This window comes from Aquarana catesbeiana, linkage group LG01 (genome assembly GCF_042186555.1).
Source record: "Aquarana catesbeiana isolate 2022-GZ linkage group LG01, ASM4218655v1, whole genome shotgun sequence".
Classification (NCBI taxonomy): Eukaryota; Metazoa; Chordata; class Amphibia; order Anura; family Ranidae; genus Aquarana; species Aquarana catesbeiana.
The window spans coordinates 974,564,759-974,587,788 of record NC_133324.1 but is presented as its reverse complement, the minus strand read 5'-3'; the positions used below and the strand labels follow the sequence as shown (position 1 = coordinate 974,587,788).

Here is a 23,030-nt window from a genome sequence, read left to right as displayed (position 1 = left end):
GTATTACAAGGAATGTAAACCTCCCCTGTAATATGAATAGGGCATGACAGGTCTTCAGAGTTACGGTGTTTATAAGACCCCCCCACATCTCTCCTCTAGCCTGGAATAAAAAAGCCATCTCAGCCTTTTCTGTTAAAAAAAAAAGCCGCGCCCGGCCTTTGAAGGTCAGACTTCCGGGGACCAACTTCCTGCCGCTGGCTGATTTCATTCTTCTGGCTCGTCAATCGGTGGGATACCCCCTCCTCCCGCTGCCTGTTTGTGTGGGTTGTGTTTGTGTAAAAAAAAAAAAAAAAAAAAAAAAAAAACACCCAGGCGTGACATGTTAGGTATCCATTTACTCGGCACAACACCATCTTTCACATTATTAAATAAATAAAATATAGGACTAACTTTAGCTTTTTTTTTTTTTTTTTTTTTTTTTTTTTACACAATCTAGTGGCTGAACAGCCGCCATGATTGATTTTTATGGTGCAGGGAGTCTCTGGCAGAATAGATATCTGAATGAGGGCTGCAGCCGTCATTCAGATGTAAGCACTCAACTCCAGGATGTCCTATGACTTCCAGTGGGCAGGAAATAGTTAAATACAAAAATTTGAGGATATGCCAACATGGTGAACTTGGAGGCCTGATGACATTTTCTGAAGAGGGGTAAGGTGTATGTGTATACAGTTCAGAATTCCTGAGCGGGAGCAGGAAGGATTGGAGACCATGTGACTGCTATTGGTGGTCACATGATTGGTAGCTAGTCCACCCACTGCTGATCTTTAGCCTGGATCTGTCTTTGACAGTTGGGTCCTTGTGCTCAGTGTGTGTGGAGCACGCTGTCAGCAGATGAACATTGGCTGCCCAGTGAAGCACATATGCAGTGTGAGGGTGTTGAAGCCCACCCTCTTTTACCACCGCACATACTGTATTGGGTTGTGATGAAGGATTTAAGGGTGCAATTGGGAGGCTAAAAACAGCTTGCCCATCAATCTAATCCTACCCTATTGGATGTTCCAGATAACGCATTTCACCCTCCCATGGGTTTAGCCATAGAGGTCCGATTCTCTATACATGTTGAATGGACAGACTGCTAGTGTGTAACTCTTCTTTTAGAACACTAGCAATCAGCCCAGCCAAAATGTTGAGTATCAGCTTGTCTCCTCCAAAAGCCACACAACCAATGCATTTCCCCCTCCCTTGGGTTTAATCATAGAGGTCCGAACCTCCTATATATGGTAAATGGGCTGATTGCTGGTGTAAGGCTCCTTGGGTTTATTCATAAAGGTTGCATCCTCTATACATGGTGACCAGGCCTATTGCTGGTGTGCATCTCCTTATCTTCTACACACTAGCAATCATTCCAGTCATTGTGTAAAGTATTGGCTTCAGCTTGTCTCCTCCAGCCACAACCTTCAATGAGTTTCACCCTCCCATGGGGCTTGGTCATAAAGGGTTTAGCCAGATCAGCCCAGTCAACATGGTATAGAGGATCGGATTATCATCTTAAAGCCACACCTCCAACATGTTTCACCCTCACGGGTTTAGTCATAAAGGTCGGAGCCTCTATACACGGTGACTGGGCTGATTGCTGGTGTGCAGCTGCTTGTCTTCTAGCACAGTGTTTTTTTTTTTTTTTTTTTTTTTTTTTTTTTTTTTTTTTTTGTCAATGCACCTTTTTGAAATTAGACAGTCTTGAAGCACCCCATTCTAAAATGTAAAATACTAAACTAATAGTTCTACATAGTCCTGCAACATCCTCACACATAGGACACCCAATGTTCGAGATGATTTATTCTCCCAAAGCAAATACACTTTTGCACACTGGTACTGACTAGTATTCCAATGTTTCCCTTCTCCCTCAATTTTTCTACATCAGTTAGCTATTGTGACCTTCATACTGAAGGAGAGAGGCAGAGGAGGGTCAAACAATGATGCCGTGCAGGCGACCAACATCCATGATATTGTCATTGGTTGTAAGGATGACGGTGGCTAGAAGATCATAATGGTGCATAATGAAAACCTGTGGCTTTGTGTAACTAAAATGCAAGTCAACATGTATAGAGGGTTGGCTTCAGCTTGTCTCCTCCCTAAAACCACACCTCCAGTGTGTTTCACCCGATTTAGCCAGAGGTCAGATCCTCTATACATGGTGACTGGGCTGATTACTGGGGTGTGGTTTCCTCCTGTACACACTAGCAACTATTCCAGTCAACCTATATAGAGGATAGGCTTCAGCTTGTCTCCTCCCAACATGTTTCTTCCTTCCACAGCTTTAGTCAGAAGTCTGATCCTTTATACATGGTGACTGGGCTCATGGCTCGTGTGGGGCTCCTTATCTTCCACAGTCAGTTACAATGACTTGGGGGAGCACTGCTGGATGTGAACTCCCCAACCGTATTGGAGTCACTTGGCTGCTGTAAGCTGGTGCTCTTTACTATCACAAGGGTCACGATGCTTCTACATCAACACTGATTACTCTTCTGTGAAGTACATCAGACTAGGGCACTGCTAAAGCTGGTTATACACTAGTAGATTTGTGAACGAATATTCTTAAGCATGCTTGCATTAACATTCATACAAAAAATTCTTTGTACATTCGATGACTGGAGAAATGTAGCTTTTTGGAAGCACTTCAATGATGGAACATTCTTAAAAAAACATTTTGAACAAAATTCCCTTAGTGTATGGCCAGTCTGACTCCTACTTCATTCATACCTCATTTCCTCCCTCGGTATCTCCTCCTCCATTCACCTACATATAGAAGTTGTGTGTTTGTAGATCTGGATTTATGTTCCTAATGTCGTTCCCTGACCTCTCTTTCTCTTCTTTCTAACAGTAAAAGATAGAGCTGTGGGATTCTTCAAAAGTAAGGTGTTTTTTTTTTTTATCTTCTCGTGAATGTTAATTTACTAATCTCCATTATAATTCAGCAAAAGAGAAAACCGTCAGATAATAGAATTTTTGACTAGCCTGATTGAGGAATTCCAGGTATTGCTTACAGCCAACAAGGTACTATGTGTTTTTAAATGATCTATCTTTAAAATTTCAATCCCCCCCCCCCCACTTTGTCCTTTATTGTCCCACCTCCAAGCCTCATCCCTTGTTTCCTCTCCTAGTACCACCCCTTATAGAGAGTAAAGACTTGCCTGTCCTGGAATCCAGTGATGTCAGCACCCCAACTGATGTTTCCGTTGGGTGCTGCTGCCACCACCATTTCTGGCAAGGGAACCTGGCAGCGAAGCCTTGTGGTTTCACAGCTGGGTCACTACTGTACATGTGTGAAGTGTGGTGCGCTTCCTGAATGGCATGGTGGGGGGAGAAGGGGGGGGGGGGGGCCCAACACAAACAAACATATGCTGGAAGTGGGTATCTGCCCCCCCCCCCCCGAAAGGGCCAAAAGCGGAGGAATGGGATAAGTGCAAGTTCAACTTTTGGGTGGAACTCCACTCTTTTTTTTTTTTTTTTTTTTTTTTTTTTTTTTTGGAAAAGCAGTAAAAAAACTCACCCGTAGCTAGAACACCCCCCCCCCCCCTTCCCTAGCAACAATCCACCCCAGCAAAAATAATCCCAACAGACAGCAATAATGGACCCCTTTTATATTCTTTAAATTCAAAATGCAATTTGGTTTTAAATATGAGGAGTTCCCCTGTAAAAAAGTGTGTATGTGAAGTCTTCTGAGCTAATCGCCTACAGATGGTGACATTTGAACTGAGTTCTTAATTTCAAGAAGTTTTTGTCATTTTTGATATAACTGATTGTATTTTCATGAAGGAATTCCTATGTAATGGATGTTCTGTTTGAGAAATTATGTGTATACTCATTCTGTGAAAGGCCGATTCCCATTCTGTGAAAGGCCGATTCCCATCCCCATTTCCTGAGTCTGGTGTTAGACATGCTGGTCAAATGTAATTCTTACTCTTAACCCCCCACCCTTGGAAGGGAGAAGAAGGGAGAGGAAAAGGGGGTAATGGAAGTGTTTGGTTTTTTGTCGCAAATTTTAACATAGAAAGCTATTCTATTTAAGGACAGTTTGGAGAAAGGGCTCTTACGCTTCTTCATACACTTACTACTACAGGACTCTGCATACTATTTTACACATGCTTTCAGGACAAAAGAAACAGCAGCCATTTTAGATAATATCTAATGAACTATATTTTGAAAGAAACAACTTTATTTTATATCTTTGATCGTAATTGAAGCAACATTAATTTTTGTATTCGACTGTACAACTATTTGAAATCCTTTTTTGTAACTTTTGTGAAAATGAATCAGTTTGCTTCAAGCTGACTCAAATACATCAGAAATTATTATTTCAAAGCTTTCGCAGCTATTTAAGCAACTTTTGCATTAGCCGAGCCAGCCATACTCAAATTGGCGGAAGTTTTTTCCACTTCCTTTTAATCAGAGGGGAGAGAGAGATGAACAGAAATTAACTTTGCAAATATTGAATGAACCTAGAGGGGAAAAAAACGCTTTATTTGTTGAAGACCTGAGAATTTCGAGTGGAAATCAGAAGTCTTTAAAAGACTGTTAATTGAGTTCAGTGAAGAACGCAAACGGTTTCATAATCGGTGAGTAGAAAAACATGGATTGTGTTGATTAGCAAATGAAAGTAATTTGACACATGATAGGCTAAACCTTTAAACTCCAGACACTATTTTGTGGAAAGAATGAATAGTACTATCAAATCCAGAATTGCAAAAAATGTTAGATGAAATACTTGGGTTGATGATCCATTTATTTTAATGAGTGTAAGAAGCAGTTTCTTCTGCTACAAATCATTCTTTTGAATTAAGGACAGGAAGAAAAATGACACTTGTGTTTCCCAATGAACTTTTTTTTTGTCTATGCCGCAAAGAGGCAATAGAAAAAACAAAATGGTTGCAGATGTTGCATGACAATCTGAACAGCATTTTGCCACATGCAGCTACTTGTATGCAAAAAAAAGGTCCCTCCACATATTTCTAAGTTTGAGAAAGGAGGTCCACTTATAAGTTTCAGGAAAAGTGGACTGTGGCAAAGTAATTGGTAAGGTCCATTTGACATCTTGAATGTTCAAGGTGTAATGGTACAAGTCCAAAGACCCCTCGATTCAGTGAAAAATGCATGTAGACGACAAATGTGGGTACACAGAGATCAGTGCAAATTGTATATGCTGAGATAATGATGCTGCATTTCTTTTTTTCAGGAATGAATTATAAAAATCTAAACTGGAGGAATCATGGATTCCAAAAACAAAAGATGAATGCACAACAAAAGTTTTAAAGAGAGAAGACTTATTACAGGATTCATCTTTTCTCTAGTGACAATTTTATCTGTGGTAAAATGTATCACAAACTGTTCCAGCTATGCAGAGGTTAACAGGATTAAAGATTTACACAACAAAGACATTACATTATTCAGAAACAAAAGAGATGTGGACATTGATATCAATATAGATAACAAGTGATGAAAGACATTGATATTAATACAGATGGGGAAAAAAATGATAGACACTATTAATACAGAGAACAAAAATGATATTGATATTAATTTAAATGACAAAAATCATGATTTTAGATTTGCTAATATCAATACAGCTGAAGATTTGTTTGGCTATGTATGCATAGGACAGGGATACAGTTGCATACAGCAATCATACCCCTATTTCATTCATAGTAATATTGAAATCAAAGTTAAAATAATCCAAAACAAACTTTAAAATGCAGGGATCTTATAAACCAAACAGAACCGGTACTTTTGAATGTAATATATTTGGAAGGAGTTTCTGGTCTATATTTGTAAACTGTAATGATTCAACAATTTGGTCTGGAGATGTTACTAATATGTCAGGATCTGGGCAAATACTTTATCCCTTAGATTTTTTTTTTTTATTGCCTTTTTTCAGTGTTTTTTGTAGAAATATTAGATCCGGAACATTTTTAAATATAATTGGAGCTGAAAAAGGGACGTTGTAAGAACATGGGATTTTGAAGTAATAAGTATCTCAAATAAGATTTAAAATTAGTATTTCTGTGGTAGATATGATTGTTCCAAAAATTAAAGTATCTCTACAATCTTTAAAAATGAAGACAGTTTGCATTTGATATGTAATACAGAAATATTTACCTCAATTCATTAACTTGGAAAAGAAATGGTGAATTTTTGGGTCACTTTCTTCACAGTACTATTAAAATAATTCGTAAAGACATTTTTGGTAGTGTGAATTGGATCGATAATTGTTTGCTGATAAACAAATGTATCTTTAAATGATACTGGTATATAAATGTTGCATATCAATAGGAAATTATCTGGTGAAAGGTGCTAAGGCAAGTGTTGTAATGTCTCCAAGGAAAACTCCATGTATTAATAAGAACAGCGTTCCTGCTAATCCTTTTCAGATTAACCGTTTTCATTCCAGAGCTCTCTTGAGAGAGGGAAAACTTTGTCATTATATTCTGGAACTTTAATGTTTCAGAATGGAAAACTTCTACAAGGTTTCCACAATGTCAAGGACATTTGGTTGATATGGAATTGGGTATTGAAAGATGGTTTGGAATTAATAGCAGAAATCATAACCGATAAGCATTTTATTTTAGGAGGAATTGGCACTATTGGAAGTATAACAAAATTAATATGAATATTAACACTTTAAAGTCTGATCTTCAAACAGTTGGTTTAGTGGGAAGTTAAGCTATCGAGGTACAAAGATTTTAAATCAGATATGGTTATTAAAACAGTTAATGTAATGGGTCCATCTATATTAAATCTTCAAAATATTACTCTTTAACCACTTCCCGACCGCCCCACGACTATTTACGTCGGCAGAATGGCACGGCTGGGCAAAAGGACGTACCTGTACGTCCTTTTGAACTCCCCGCCGTGCCATTGCGTGCGCGCCGCCGGCAGCGCGCACGCCGGCCGGGAGCTCCGTGAGTCGGGTCGCGGGTCTCGCGGACTCGATCGCCACGGGGATACCCGCGATCACCTCGCGGAGCGGATGAACGGGGAGATGCCGTTGTAAACAGCATCTCCCCGTTCTGCCTAGTGACAAGTGTCACTCGATCTCTGCTCCCTGTCATCGGAGCAGAGATCAGTGACGTCACCCACAGCCCATCCCCCTACAGTTAGTAATCACTCCCTAGGACACACTTAACCCCTCCCCGCCCCCTAGTGGTTAACCCCTTCACTGCCAGTGTCATTTACACAGTAATCAGTGCATTTTTAATTGCACTGATCGCTGTATAAATGACAATGGTCCCAAAAATGTGTCAAAAAAGTCCGCCATAACCTCGCAGTCACAATAAAAATCGCTGATCACCGCCATTACTAGTAAAAAAAAATTATTAATAAAAATGCCATAAAACTATCCCCTATTTAGTAAACACTATAACGTTTGCGCAAACCAATTAATAAACGCTTCTTGCGATTTTTTTTTTTTTTTTTTTTTTTTTTTTTTTTTTTTTTTTTTCCAAAAATATGTAGAGGAATACGATCGGCCTAAACTGAAGAAAAATGGTTTTTTTTTATTTTTTTTATTTATATATATATTTTTGGGGGATGTTTATTATAGCAAAATGTAAAAAATAATGCGTTTTTTCAAAATTGTCGCTCTTATTTTGTTTATAGCGCAAAAAATAAAAATCGCAGAGGCGATCAAATACCACCAAAAGAAAGCTCTATTTGTGGGGAAAAAAAGGACATCAATTTTTGTTTGGGTGCCACGTCGCACGACCGCGCAATTGTCAGTTAAAGCGACGCAGTGCCGAATCGCAAAAAACGCTCTGGTCAGGAAGGGTAAATCCTTCCGGGGCTGAAGTGGTTAATGACAAGTGAAGAACATTCTCATATATAGCCAGAGCATGCTTAGAGATCCAGACTGAATATTCCACTAAATTTAAAATGATTGCGCAAGCATTTCAGAGTGGAATAACTCCTCTTGGAATTTTACAGAATTTACCCAGAGAATATGTATATGCAATAAATCGTATAGATTTGTGGGTAAATGGATGGGATGTATGTTATAGTTCTGATTCCAGTAGCAGGGAAAGAACAAATATTGGTTCTAACTACTGTCTTGGCTTAACAACCACTTTAATAAAGCCAGTAAGCTGCTAGTGAAGCCACTGTAAGATAAAATTTCCTTCCAGTAGATACTGTACTGTATACAGTAAAAAAAAAAGAACGCAAAACGCCGCAAAAACACGTCAAAAACGCAGCTCAAAAACGTGGCTCTCTCCTCCTCCCCTCCAGACTGACATCAGCAGAGGAATCTCAGCCCCGCCTGCTGCATTGATTTGGTGGACTATTTCTCGCAACCTTGCCTGGGGTGTACCGCTGAGGTCTCTGGATCCGGTAGTGCTGACTATATGGATGCCAGTCTTCTGGGTTGGGGAGCTCACTGCCTGGGCCAGCAGGTTTAGGGCCGGTGGGGGGGCCCCCCCACGTGTCGCAAACTTCAAACATCCTAGAGTTTGAGGCCGTCCGGTGCGCTCTTCTAGCATTCCAACTGGTTTTGAAAGATCAGGCTATCAAAATACTCTCGGACCAGACCACTGTCACATGTCCCACCAGGGGGGCACCTGGAGTCATGCACTTCAAGTCGCATGCCGGATATTTCTCTGGGCAGAGAGGAATCTCGTATCCCTGATGGCAGCCTACCTCCCACGGCCCGAGAATGTCTTGGCAGACCATCTGAGTCTGAGCTTTTTGGACCGCAGCAAATGGGGCTTGAATCTGAAATGCCTACGAAGTATCTTCAAAACCTTGGTTGCCTGCAATAGACCTCATAGCATCTGGGAGGAACTCCAAGCTTCTCCTGAACGTACCATCCACAAGCTTATGGCCAGGATGCTCTGTCCAATCCATGGAACTTCCCCCTGGTGTATGTGTTCCCTCCGCTTCCTATTGAAGATTTACAGAGATGGTCATGGCCATAACAGTTCTACCCTTCTAGCTCAGAAGGCCATGGTTCCTGCTGGTGTGGAGGATGGAGATGTGACAGCCAATCCCACTGCCACCTTGTCGGGATCTTCTGCTACATAACGGAATGTGTCATCCAAATCCCAGGAGACTGAAGCTAATGGTGTGGAAATTGAGAGGAGATCTTTGAAGGATTTGGGCCCCCCCCATGAGAAGCATGGATAATGGATAACGCTTTTCTCCTTTTAATTATAAATTACAGTATACAGATTTTGCATTTAACAATGAAAATTCTGAATTAGAACAATTAGACCTATCATGTTTACAATTCCAGTCTAAAGTTATCTGTTTACCTAATCAAGACAAAAGTAGATTTCATTATCCTAATCATACATTATGTTCAGTAATAATAGAAAAGGTTGAAACTATTTCTGAAATAATTGCTCTTGTATTTTCAGATCATGGCAGACAGTGGGTTTTTTTTTTTTTTTTTTTTTCACAAGTACAGGAAACCTAAATCGAGACTTGTATTGTATAGAAGGAGACATTGTAGCAAATAGTGTTAATGGGTTGAGAACAAATATATGCTTATGAAAAATATAGAAGTGCTCTTCCAGCATAATATCTCTATGGGGAAAAAGGGGCAAATGTAATTCAAAAGGATAAAGGTTTAATAGCTTTTTGCTAAGGAACTTCAGAATGCAGAAATATTGTTTAAACATGAACATTTACAAGAAATAGCTCCTCAATGGTCAGAGTTTTCAGGAAATGATGGAAAAAATTCAGTGAGTATATCAATTTGGGGGAACAAATGTAATTAACTTCAGCAGCAGGAAATATTTGATCACATCCTATAGTTATTCTTTTTATTGTGTTCATTATATTTCAGTTCTGTTTAACCACTTGCCTACTGGGCACTTAAACCCCCTCCTGCCCAGACCAATTTTCAGCGCTGTCACACTTTGAATGACAATTACCCAGTCATGTAATACTGTACCCAAATGAATTTTTTGTCCTTTTTAATATATATATATATATATATATATATATATATATATATATATATATATATATATATATATAATTATATTATAAATTTTTTTTTTTTTTCATACAAATAGAGCTTTCTTTTGGTGGTATTTGATCACCTCCTGGGTTTTTATTTTTTGTGCTATAAATGAAAAAAGACCAAAAATTTTGAAAAAAAAACAAACAAATTTTTCTTAGTTTCTGTGATAAAATTTTGCAAATTAGTAATTTTTCTTCATACATTTTGGCCACAATTTATACTACTACATATCTTTTAGTAAAAATAACCCAAATTAGTGGATATTATTTGGTATCTGTGAAAGTTTAGTTTGAGTTTACAAGTTATGGTGCAAATCGTAAAAAATTGATCACACCTGATGTACTGACGGCCTATCCTATAAGTCAGGCAAGTACAAATACCCCCCAAATGACTTTTTTTTTTTTTTTTAAAGTAGACATTCCAAGGTATTAAGTTAGATGCATGGTGAGGTTTTTGATATTTATTTATTTATTTTTTATTTTTTTTTTTCCACGATCCTTTGCAAAATGAAGATTCTCCCCCCCCCCCCCCCCCTCCACTATGATTGGCCGTTTTTCAGCGATCTGTGACTGTGTCCGAGGGACACGGCCAGCACAGAACTTCCCGATGCATGCCCGCAGGAGCGCGCATCGTGGAAGTAAACACCAGGACGTCCAGGGACGGCCGCCCGGCAGATGGCGTCCACGCTGCAGCCGTCTTTTGGCTATAGCGTGGGCGCGAAGTGGTTATTAATGTTTGGAATGAGAAATTATTACCATAATTGGAAATGAAATCAGGAGAGGAGATATTTTTTGCAAAATAAGCTTAAAAGAATGGGTTTGGAGTTCCAAACTCGGTTACAAATGAAAATCTGGAAATATTAGATCAAAAACAGTATTTGACACGAATGATGTATGAATGAAATATTATTATTCATAATTCAGAGGGGAATGTTATATTTTTTATATTCAAAATTTGGTTTTAAAAAAATATATATCTGAGGAGTTCCCCTGTGAAAAAGTGTGTATGTGAAGTCTTCTGAGCTAATAACCTACAGATGGTGACATTTTGAACTGAGTTCTCAAATTCAAGAAGTTGTCAGATTATTTTTGATATAACTGATAGGAATTCCTTCATGAAAATGCAATGTAATGGATATTCTGTTTCAGAAATTATGTGTATACTCCTTCTGTGAAAGGCCGATTCCCATCCCCATTTCCTGAGTCTGGTGTAAATAAGTTGAGGACAATTTTTGAAGAAAGGGCTCTTACACACTACTAACTACTACAGGACTCAGCATACAGACAATTTTGCACATGTTTTCAGGACAAAGGAAACAGCAGCATTTTTAGATAATATATAATGAAATATATTTTGAAAGAAATAACTTTAGTTTATATCTTTTTGATCATAATTGAAGCAACATTCATTTTGTATTCAAATGTACAACTATTGAAAGCATTTTTGTAACTTTTGTGTGAAAATAAATCAGTTTGATTCAAGCTGACAGTCATATAATTCAGGAATTTTGTCGCACAATCATCATTTCAAAGCTTTTGCAGCTAGTAAGCAACTTTTACACCCTCCCCTAAACGGTACCTCCTCCCAGCAATAATTGACCCTCCAGCAACATGAGACCCACCCCCAGCAATAATAGAGCCCCCTACAGCATCAATAGACCCTCCAGCACCCCTTGCCATTTCATACATTCAGTGCTGGAGGTGCCTGAACTGTGTTCCCCTGCTAAAGCTGCTGGTGCAAAAAAATAAAGACTCCCATGGCACTCTTCCTCTTCCTCCTTCTTTCCTTTCTTCTTTCCTTTCTTCTTTCCTTTCTTCTTTTTTCTTCTTTTTTTTTTTTTTTTTTTTTTCTCATCCTGTGAGTGCAGGGTGTCTTGAACCCACCCCTTCAGGGCAGAGAGGTTCTGTGGTTTGGTTTTTGTAAAGAATTTTTAGTTGGGTAATTTTCTGACCAATATCAAAAAATATCCTCAGTGATGGTAATGAAGGATACAGTGATCTGTCATTTCAGTAACACCATCCTGTAGCTATACTGCAATTTTTAATACTATGACATCCCTAGTAAATATTATGTGGTCTACGTGTATATAAAAAAAATCATTGAACAGTGCTCCAATGAAACATGCCGTATTGTGTTTTTATAGAACCATTGCCTATAATCATTGGTGCCATCTAGTGGCCAAAATTTTCTTTCCAGATTGGGGTATTTAAAATCAAATGCCACATTATGGATATGGATCTGTGTCCTAGACCTTTTATACATAGACTTCGATGAGGTGTATAGTAGAAATACAGCAGAATTTTAATACTTATTTGAAATAGCATTTTATTTTATGACTTTTTTTTTTTTTTTTAAATGCACACCTTTGATCCCATCATACCATGAGTCACACACAGATGCCTCTTATTCTTGGTGTTGCATGCATGGCTTTCACTGATTTTTGTTTCCATTCATTTTATCCAGGAACCTGGAGAAGAGTCCAGAGTTGGGTTACTGGTATAAAGGAAGGTAAGGAGACTTCATCTTCTTCTATACACTAATCAGCTAATAGATGAGATCCTTATGACCACCCACCATAACTCATCGAGGTATGGACTACACCAGATCTCTAAAGGTTTGCTGTGGTGTCTGGCCCCAATCCATCAGTAGCAGTTCTTTTTGAATTCCTGTGTGTTGCTAGGTGGGGCCTTCATGTGTCAGACCCAAACCAAATTTGATTGAGATTTGGAGGTCAAGTCAATTAGTCTCAGATCTGTAAGGCTGAGATCTTCTCCGCCTTCCCCTTCTCTTTATTTATTTTTTGAGGATATTTTTGCCTCTTCAGCTGAATTTTTAGCATCTTCAAAGTTCTGTTTTAATGCCCCTGGTTTCCCCTCGTTTATTGGATTTTTCTTGATACTGAAGTGAAGAAGCCACACACCAATCAGCCCAGTGAATTCAGTATGGAACTGAAACGGCCTCAGCTCATCCTCCTAGGTCAAGGGTCTCAACTAGGGATGAGCCGAACACCCCCCTTCCCCCTGGGTCGGTTCGCACCAGAACATCCGAACATGCAAAAAAGTTTGTGCGAACACCGTTATCTAAGGGACACGAACTTGAAAAATCAAAAGTACTCATTTTAAAGGCTTGTATGCAAGTTTTTTTGCCCTAAAAAGGGTTTGGGGGACCCGGGTCCTGCCCCAGGGGACATGTATCAATGCAAAAATTTTAATCAAGATCAGTGATTTTAATAATGCTTAAAGTGAAACAATAAAAATGAAATATTCCTTTAAATATCGTGCCTGGGGGGGGGGGGGGTGGGTATCTAATAGTATGCCTGTAAAGTGGTGCAGTTTTCCCGTATTTAGAACAATACCACAGCAAAATGACATTTCTAAGGTGGGGAAAAAGTAAGTGGAAGGGAATTCCACATCCTTGCCACTCTTATAGTAAAGAACCCTCTACGTAGTTTAAGGTTAAACCTCTTCTTCTTTTAATGAGTGCCCATGAGTCTTGTTAAGCTCTCTTCTGTGAAAGTTTTATCCCAATTGTGGGGTCACCACTCACCAGTATGGTATTTATACATTGAAAACATATCCCCTCTCAAGCGTCTCTTCTCCAGAGAGAATAAGTTCAGTGTTCGCAACCTTTCCTCATAACTAATATCCTCCAGATCCTTTATTAGCTTTGTTGCCCTTCTTTGTACTCTCTCCATTTCCAGTACATCCTTCCTGAGGACTGGTGCCCAGAACTGGACAGCATACTCCAGGTGCGGCCGGACCAGAGTCTTGTAGAGCGGGAGAATTATTGTTTTATCTCTGGAATTAATCCCCTGTTTAATGCATGCCAATATTCAGTTTGCTTTGTTAGGCTCAGCAATGGCATGCAATGCCAAGCTGCTGCTATCATTGACTAGGACCGCCAGGTCCTTTTTTCCCATCCTAGATTCCCCCAGAGGTTCTCCCCAGTGTAAATTGCATTTTGCCACCTAAATGTAAAATGCGTTTTTTTTTTCTCTACATTGAACCTAATTTGCATGTAGTTGCCCACTCCATTAATTTGTTCAGATCTTTTTGCAAGGTTTCCACATCCTGCGGAGAAATTAATGCCCTGCTTAGCATTGTCCGCAAATATAGAGATTGAACTGTTTACCCCATCCTCCAGGTCGTTTATGAACAAATTAAATAGGATAGGTCCCAGCACAGAACCCTGGGGAACCCCACTACCCACCCCTGACCATTCCGAGTACTCCCCATGGTCCATGCCAATGGACCTTATTTTTTACAGTAAACGTTTATGGGGAACTGTGTCAAATGCTTTTGCAAAATCCAGATACACCACATCTACGGGCCTTCCTTTATCTAGATGGCAACTCGCCGCCTCCATAGAAGGTTAATAGATTGGTTTGGCAAGAACGATTCTTCATGAATCCATGCTGATTACTGTTAATGATACCGTTCTCATTACTAAAATCTTGTATATAGTCCCTTATCATCCCCTCCAAGACTTTACATACTATTGATGTTAGGCTAACTGGTCTGTAATTCCCAGGGATGTATTTTGGGCCCTTTTTTAAATATTGGTGCTACATTGGCTTTTCTCCAATCATCTGGTACTATTCCAGTCAGTAGACTGTCAGTAAAAATTAAGAACAATGGTCTGGCAATTACTTGACTAAGTCCCCCAAGTACCCTTGGGTGCAAGCCATCTGGTCCTGGTGATTTATTAATGTTAAGTTTCCCAAGTCTAATTTTATTTCTGTCCTCTGTTAACCATGGAAGTGCTTCTGTGATGTGTCATGAGGATAAACACTGCAGTTTTGGTTAATTAAGCACCTTGATTCCCTCGTGAAGACTGAGAAGAATAAATTCAATACCTTCGCCATCTCCCCATCCTTTTGTAACCAGATGTCCTTCCTCGTTCTTTATAGGGTCAATATGGTTTGTCCTCATTTTTTACTGTTTACATACTTGAAGAATTCTTTTTTTTTTTTTTTTTTTTTTCCCTCTCTCCTCCGCTATGTGTCCTTCATGTTCTATCCTGGCTGTCCTTATTGTACCCTTTCATGTCTTAATAAACTCTGAATGCTGATGACCTTGTATTTTTTTTTTTTTTTTTTTTGAAGGTCTTCTCCTTTGCTTTTTTTTTTTTTTTATGCATTTTTTACATTTGTGTTAAGCCATCCTGAACTTTTTGTGTCGGGTTTTTTTTTTTTTTTTTTTAACCCAATGGGATGCATTGGCTAATGCCCTTATTTAATATGCTGTTAAAGAAAACCCCATCTCTCCTCTGTTTTGTTCTTAAGCTTTTATTCCAATTTATGCCTTCTAGCAAGGTTTGTAGTTTAGGGAAGTTGGCTCTTTTGAGATTTCAGTGTCTTTGTTTTCCCCTTATGTTTCCTATTTGTGATTTATACTGAAGCCAATTGACTTGTGATCGCTGTTACATAAATTGCCCCGTATTTCCACATCTGTGATCAGGTCTGTTTTGTTGGCAATCAGTAGATTCAGTAACGCTTTACTTCTAGTTGGTGCATATACCATCTGACCCATAAAATTGCCCTGCAAGACATTTAGGAACTGGCGAGCCTTAGATGAATGCGTGGTTCCCTCCGCCCAGTCTATGCCTGGATAATGAATGGATATATAGGCATACCCCTTGTGACAGACTCCCAAGTCTCGTCTCATCTTGTTTTGTGCTTGGGAGTGGTTGGAATATCTATCTATATTCAGACTGGGAGGAAGCGGTATTACTGACGGAAGCACTCAGTGGAGTGTGGGGTAGGATCCGTGACACCCCACCCCTGTTTTTTACCATCTCGATCCTTGCGATAAAGGGTATACCCTTGAATGGTTGCCAGCCAATCATGAGAGCTATTTGAACCAGGTCTCTGAAATTCCCACAAAATTCAAAGCGTCTTACAACAGTATCTCTAGTTCACCCATCTTGTCCGCCAGGCTCCTGGCATTGGTGAACATGGCACGTAGTTTAGACCGGTCGCATATCATCCTCTTATTGGATGTTCCAAGATTGCAACAAGGACTTGCTACTATACTTGCCTTGGGTTTATATGCTTTGGTCAACCTACCACTAATTCCCCCAATACTACCCTCTGGAATATGTTCAGTGCTGACTTTCTCTACCTCTGGACCCTCCTCCCCTCCCCCCTCCCATTGCCTAGTTTAAATAACTCTCTAACGTTTTGGCCATCTTCATTCCCAGCTGATCTGCACCCTCCTCAATTAGGTGCAGTCCATCCCTTCTATAGTACTGGAGGACTGGGTTGGCCCAGTCCTCCAGGAACCCAAACCCCTCCTTACTACACCAACTTCTCAGCCACTTATTTACTTCCCTAATCTCCCCCTGCCTTTCTGGTGTGGCTCAATGTACCGGTAGTATACTACCTTGGAGGTCCTCTTCCTCAATTTAGCTCCCAAGTCCCTAAAATCATTCTTTAGGACACTCCATCTGCCTCTGACTTTGTCATTGGTGCCAACGTGCACCATGACAGCTGGGTCTTCCCCAGCCCCTCCCAGCAATCTGTCCACCAGATCCGTGATGTGCCGAACCCGAGTGCCCGGTAGACAACATACAGTTTGGCGCTTCAGGTCTTTGTTGTCTTTTTGTAAGAATTGAGGCTCCTACCACCAGAATCTACCTTTCCTTATCACCCCCCCCCATTCTCACTGGAGGAGTCCTCCTCCCCCCCCCCCCCCCCCCCTCTCGGCAGCTAGGAGAGTCCCTCCACTCCAGTGCTGGTCCCTGACTGGTTTCACCAGTGTCACTCAATGGAGCGTACTTTTTGGGATGCTCCAGCCCTGGATTGGCCTCCCTGGCACTTCCCCCTTTACCCTTTCTGACTGTCACCAATCTACTCTTTCCTAGTGCCTACACCTGTCTCCACCCGGCTCTGTGCTGGCACCTACCGTGTACGTTCCTGGCTCTCCTTTAGTATGGAGGGACTTCTCAGTGCTGACAGTTGCTTCCCCAGATTCAGAACCTGGGCTTCCAGGGAAACTATGTGCTTACATTTTACACAGCAGTTCTCGCCCTCGATCGGATGATCAAGGAATGCATACATGCTGCAAGATGTACGAGTCGCCTCTCCACACCCGCCGGGCATTGTACCTAATTAAATTTAATGAGGATTGTGGATTATATCCTGTCCAAATTACCTAACTAGCTTCCTGACACTAATACTCAACAAGACAATACCCTAATGCTCAAGAGTTGCAGTGTTAGCAATTTGGCCAAGCTAGCATTCAGACGCTGAGCATGATGGCTGGGACCAAATTTCTTTTTACGGTTTAGCAACTGGGGGAGGGAAATTTGCCTGCTAAAATCAGATGGAGGTGTACTCATAGCAGATTGGCTGCAAGTACTTGGGACACCTATTGCTATACCTTCATTCCTCTCAGTGCACGCTTTTGAGGACTGGAGGTATAGTGGGGTTGGAGATCCCAGATGAGGATGCTGTTGCCAACGGACTGCATGGGAGGTTGTCATATGTCTGGTCACGCATGTGGTGCCCAAGCGGCTGCTGTTCTGGCCACCATAGGTTTTAAACCGCAACGGTGCGATCTGCTGCACACATGTCCAAAAAAGCCCACACCAAGGAACTTTTCAAAATCAGCGGGGAGTCGGCAGCGCCCTGCACCTGAGGAGCTCTGTGATGTGATGCAGTAGGGTGGCTGCCCCTAGAGGACATCCTGCCTCATTGGAGTTGTGCCTCCTTGATCTATCTTATCTATCTAATCATGACTGTAGACACAGAGCCTGCTTGCCCTCTTTTAGTGGCCTGTGGGCATCTGCCTCTCTTGGTGGCCTTCCGGACATGATGTATATTTTGTTTTGCAACACTGCACTGTATTGTGTACACCACCTGAAAAGTATTAGAAACAGTACACCACGGAATGCACTGTAGATATAGGCTACACTGGAAGCTGCAAAATTTTGGACATGAACTTGGTCCCCCTGGTCCATGATTGGCCAAAGGCACCCTGCCTTTGGCCAATTATGGCTCTTAGCTGAGGGCACTAGGATTGGCCAAAGCATGCAGGTCAGGTGCATGCTTTGGCCAATCATCATGCAGCAATGCACTGCGATCTCGCAGTGCATTATGGGGCATACCACAGGAGCTTGAATTTCCTGTGAACACCCCATAATGTTCGTTCTTCGGCGAACACCCGATGTTCAACCCGAACATCGCGCTCATCCCTAGTCTCAACTTTGTACACAATGGGCCGGACTGTGGCCTTTGGAAGTAGAAAAGCTCCCGATATCGATGGGGGGGGGGGGGGAATTATGCCCCATCTTTTGGTTTTGGGAGAACTTGTGCCCCTCAGTTGGTGTTGGTGGGAGGATTTGTGCCCTATCAAAAAAACAAACTTTTGACTTCACATTTGATATTGTCAATCTTGAACAACATGGTCTTATATACTATGCTCGGTCAATATTTACTTTTAGTAGGGTTGCCACCTGTCCAGCATTCACCGGGACAGTCCAGGTTTTGAAACCTGAACATATTCAGACCAGACTGTGGCCCCCAAACTCGGGCATGCCTGGGCACACCCTAATCCCCCAGTGTAGCACAGATCCCCCTGCTGCCCAAGTTGCACACACCTATGCTCTCCAACTAGCCAAGTACAATGACCATCAAGTGCATAGACCCCCCCCCCCCCCCCCCCCCCCCCCTTTCTCAATCCTGCCTCCGAGCTAGTGCATACACTAAGGTAAGGTGAACTCTGATGTAAGGGGCATTTTGGGAATCATGATTTAAGGGGGAATGCTGGGAATTCTGATGTAAGTTGGGGGGGGGGGGGGGGGGGGCTTTGAGCAGAAACCCCCTTACAGCAGAGTTCCCTTTTTACACCAGAATCCAGTTTCCCCCCTTTTTTTAGGGAAAAAAATGCAGTTTGGCTTGAAGAAAAGGTGGCAACCCTATTTGCTAGATATATAACATGTGATAAAAAACTAAATGGTAATCTGCATTAACTGGCATTTATTGTAGTACATGTTGTGTACACTTCAATAGAGGCTGTATCCTTCGTTCTCTAAATGTTATCTGTGTTTCACTTCACAGAATTGCCTTTGGTACCATCTATCCCGGCAAAAGGTATGTAATGATAGGGATGACTTTGTGAATGGAATAAAAAGTTCCTTAGTGTAAATGGAGGTGTGTAGATCACTCATAGCTTGACAACATACAGACATATTACAGAGATTTCACCACAGTGCTAACTTGGAGCAGTGATATGGGGGATGAAATGTAATTCTGAGAACCAATAACTGACAATCAAATACTGGAACACCAAATCAACTTAAACTATTTAACCGTGTTTTTTTTGTTTTTGTTTTTTTTTTCCGCACATACACAATATTGCCAAAAGTATTGGGACACCTTCCTTAACGCACACGAACTTTAATGGCAACCCTGTCTTAGTCCGTAGGGTTCAATATTGAGTTGGCGCACCCTTTGCAGCTATAACAGCTTCAACTCTTTTGGGAAGGCCGTCCACAAGGTTTAGGAGTGTGTCTAAGGAAATGTTTGACCATTCTTCCAATAGAGCATTTTGTGAGGTCAGGCGCTGATATTTGGCGAGAAGGCCTGGCTTGCGGTCTACGCTCCAATTCATCCCAGAGTTTGATTGGGGTGAGGTCAGTCAAGTTCCTCCACCCCAAACTCGCTCATCCATGTCTTTATGGACCTTGCTTTGTGCACTGGTGAGCAGTCATGTTGGAACAGGAAGGGGCCGACCCCAAACTGTTCCCACAAAGTTTGGAGAATGAAATTGTTCAAAATGTCTTGGTATGATGATGCCTTAAGAGATCCCTTCACTGGAACTAAGGCGCCATGCCCAACCCCTGAAAGACAACCACACACCGTCTACACTTGGTACAATGCAGTCAGGCAAGTACCATCCTCTTGGCAACCGCCAGACACGTCAATTGGATTGCCAGACAGAGGAGCGTAATTCATCACACCAGAGAACATGTCTCCATGAGTCCAGTGGCGGCATGCTTTAAACCACTGCATCCAACGCTTTGCACTTGGTGATGTAAGGCTTGGATGTAGCTGCTCAGCCATGGAAACCCATTCCATTAAGCTCTCTATGCACTGTTGTGCTAATCTGGAGGTCTGTAGTTATTGACTCTGCAGACCGTTGGCAACTTCTGCGCACTGTGTACTTCAGCTGACCCCCGCTCTATCATTTTATGTGGCCTACCACTTTGTTGCTGCTGTTTCCAATTGCTTCCACTTTGTTTATAATATCACTAACAGTTGACCAGTGAATAGTTAGCAGCAGGGAAATTTCATGGATAGGCTTTTTGCACAGGTGACAACCTATTGCAGTACTATTCTTGAATTCACTGAGCTCCTGAGAGCGACCTATTCTTTCACAAATGTTTGTAGATGCCGTCTGCATGCCTAGGTGCTTGATTTTATACACCTGTGAACATGAAGGTGATCATTTGGAGGGATGTCGCGATACTTTTGGCAATAAAGTGTGAGGCATTAGAGAGCCTTAGAAGATGCTGTAGGAGGTTGCAGGTCTCTTCTGTGATGTCTGGGGCTCACCTTTTTGTGGGTCTATACTGGAGCTGGCAGGTGCAGAGGAGGGATATTGTCCACAGGAGAGGTGTATGCTCCATGCTGTCCACCCCACCATCTTGTGCTTCCTCTCTGCCAAAGCCAGGAAAGAAATCAATCAACCTATTAGGTTGTGGAGCTTCCTTGAGCCCTTTTTTTTTTTTTTTTTTTTGGTCAGTGGCATTGTATGAGGGGCTATCAAAGATCAGAGGTTGCTGGAGATGGATATATCTCAGACGGAGATCCATGTTTAGTGGCCATTCACATTCATGGCCAGACCACGCCCCCATCAATCTCCATGTGACACTTGATAAGTGTTCCATTATTTTAGAAATACAATTCTGCAGGAAAATGTCTGATGCTCTTCTGTACATATGTTTTGGGTGATATTGATGACATCTTGTTTTACTTTATCATAGTGTTACCAGAAAAATCCTGGTCTGAATCTATACGAGGTATGTAATGCAGGCAATCCAATTTATAAGATGAGGTGATGTTATCTTGTTCTATCCAGAAATAACAGATTTCTTAAACTGGTTTAGGCGTATACATCCAACATGACATGGATCAGATTTACACCCTACAGTATATCTACTGTATGTAATCTCACAAAGGTGAGTACACGCCTCACATTTTTGGAAAATATTTTATTCTATCTTTTCATGTGACAACACTGAAGAAATGACACTTTGCTACAATGTAAAGTAGTGTGTACAGCTTGTATAACAGTGTAAATTTGCTGTCCCCTAAAAATGGCTCAATACACGGCCATTAATGTCTAAACCGCTGGCAACAAAAGTGAGGACACACCTATTTGAAAATGTCCAAATAGCCCAATTAGCCATTTTCCCTCCCCGGTGTCATGTGACTCAGTGTTACAAGGTCTCAGGTGTGAATGGGGAGCAGGTGTGTTAAATTTGGTACAAATATATGTATAGTTATTAGGGTGGGGGTTGTCTCACATTTAAGGTTGTAGCAGCATTTAGTTTTTTTGGCCCTTTTTGTTTAGTTCTGTTTTTTCACTAAACACATGTGTGGATTATTTTACTTAAGGGATAGCACAGTATTTTTCTTTTTGGTTTTATAGTGTTAAATTTGGTGTTATCGCTCTCACTCTCTCATACTGGTCACTGGAAGTTCAACATGGCCCCTTAATGGCAAAGAACTCCTTTTGAGGATCTAAAAAAAGAATAGTTGCTCTACATAAAAATGGCCTAGGCTATAAGAAGATTGCCAAGACCCTTAAACTGAGCTACAGCACAGTGGCCAAGACCATACAGCGGTTTAACAGGATAGGTTCCACTCAGAACAGGCCTCGCCATGGTCGATCAAAGAAGTTGAGTGCACCTGCTCAGCGTCATAACAAGAGGTTGTCTTTGGGAAATGGACATATGAGTGCTGCGAACATTGCTGCAGAGGTTGAAGGGGTGGGGGGGGGGGCCAGCCTGTCAGTGCTCAGACCATATGCCGCACACTGCATCAAATTGCTCTGCATGGCTGTCGTGCCAGAAGAATGTCTCTTAAGATGATGCACAAGAAAGCCTGCAAACAGTTTGCTGAAGACAAGCAGACTAAGGACATGGATTACTGAAACCATGTCCTGTGGTCTGATGAGACCAAGATAAACTTATTTGGTTCAGATGGTGTCAAGCATGTGTGGTGGCAACCAGGTGAGGAGGACAAAGACAAGTGTGTCTTGTCTACAGTCAAGCATGGTGGTGGGAGTGTCATGGTCTGGGGCTGCATGAGTGCTTCCGGCACTGGGGAGCTACAGTTCATTGAGGCAATTATGAATGCCAACATGTACTGTGAGATACTGAAGCAGAGCATGATCCCCTCCCTTCAGAGACTGGGCCGAAGGGCAGTATTCCTACATCACGACCCCAAACACACCTCCAAGATGACCACTGCCTTGCTGAAGAAGCTGAGGGAAAAGGTGACGGACTGGCCAAGCCTGTCTCTAGACCTAAACCCTATTGAGCATCTCTGGGGCATTCTCAAACGGAAGGTGGAGGAGCGCAAGGTCTCTAACATCCACCAGCTCTGTGATGTCGTCATGGAGGAGGGGGAAGAGGACTCCGGTGGCAACCTGTGAAGTTCTGGTGAACTCCATGCCCAAGAGGGCTAAGGCAGTGCTCAAATAATGGCGGCCACACAATATTGACACTTTGGGCCCAATTTGGACATTTTCACTGACTTTTGTTGTCATTGGTTTAGACATTAGTGGCTGTGTTATTTTGAGGGGACAGCACATTTACACTGTTACAGGCTGTATACTCACGACTTTACATTGTAGCAAAGTGTCATTTCTTCAGTTTTGTCACATGAAAAGAAAATAAAATATTTACAAAAAAATGTGAGGGGTGTACTCACTTTTGTGAGATACTATGTGTATTTTTTCTACTGGATCAATTTTTCTCAAGCATATTAGAATATGTGCTTTTGGCTTGAAAATTTACTAAATCCCCACAACTATTTATTGTTGTTGTTCATGTTTTATATACT

General features: G+C 41.4%; 1 protein-coding gene across 1 annotated transcript in view; it reads left to right on the top strand.

Annotated features, from left to right (window-relative positions):
- The window catches only part of LOC141128874 (cytosolic phospholipase A2 gamma-like), a 63,819-nt gene that overhangs the window by 20,877 nt on the left and 19,912 nt on the right, over positions 1–23,030 (top strand). The window contains exons 8-9 of the mRNA XM_073616489.1: positions 19,017–19,049; positions 20,873–20,980. Coding sequence (XP_073472590.1) covers positions 19,017–19,049; positions 20,873–20,980 — 141 coding nt within the window. The remainder of the gene's footprint in view (positions 1–19,016; positions 19,050–20,872; positions 20,981–23,030) is intronic.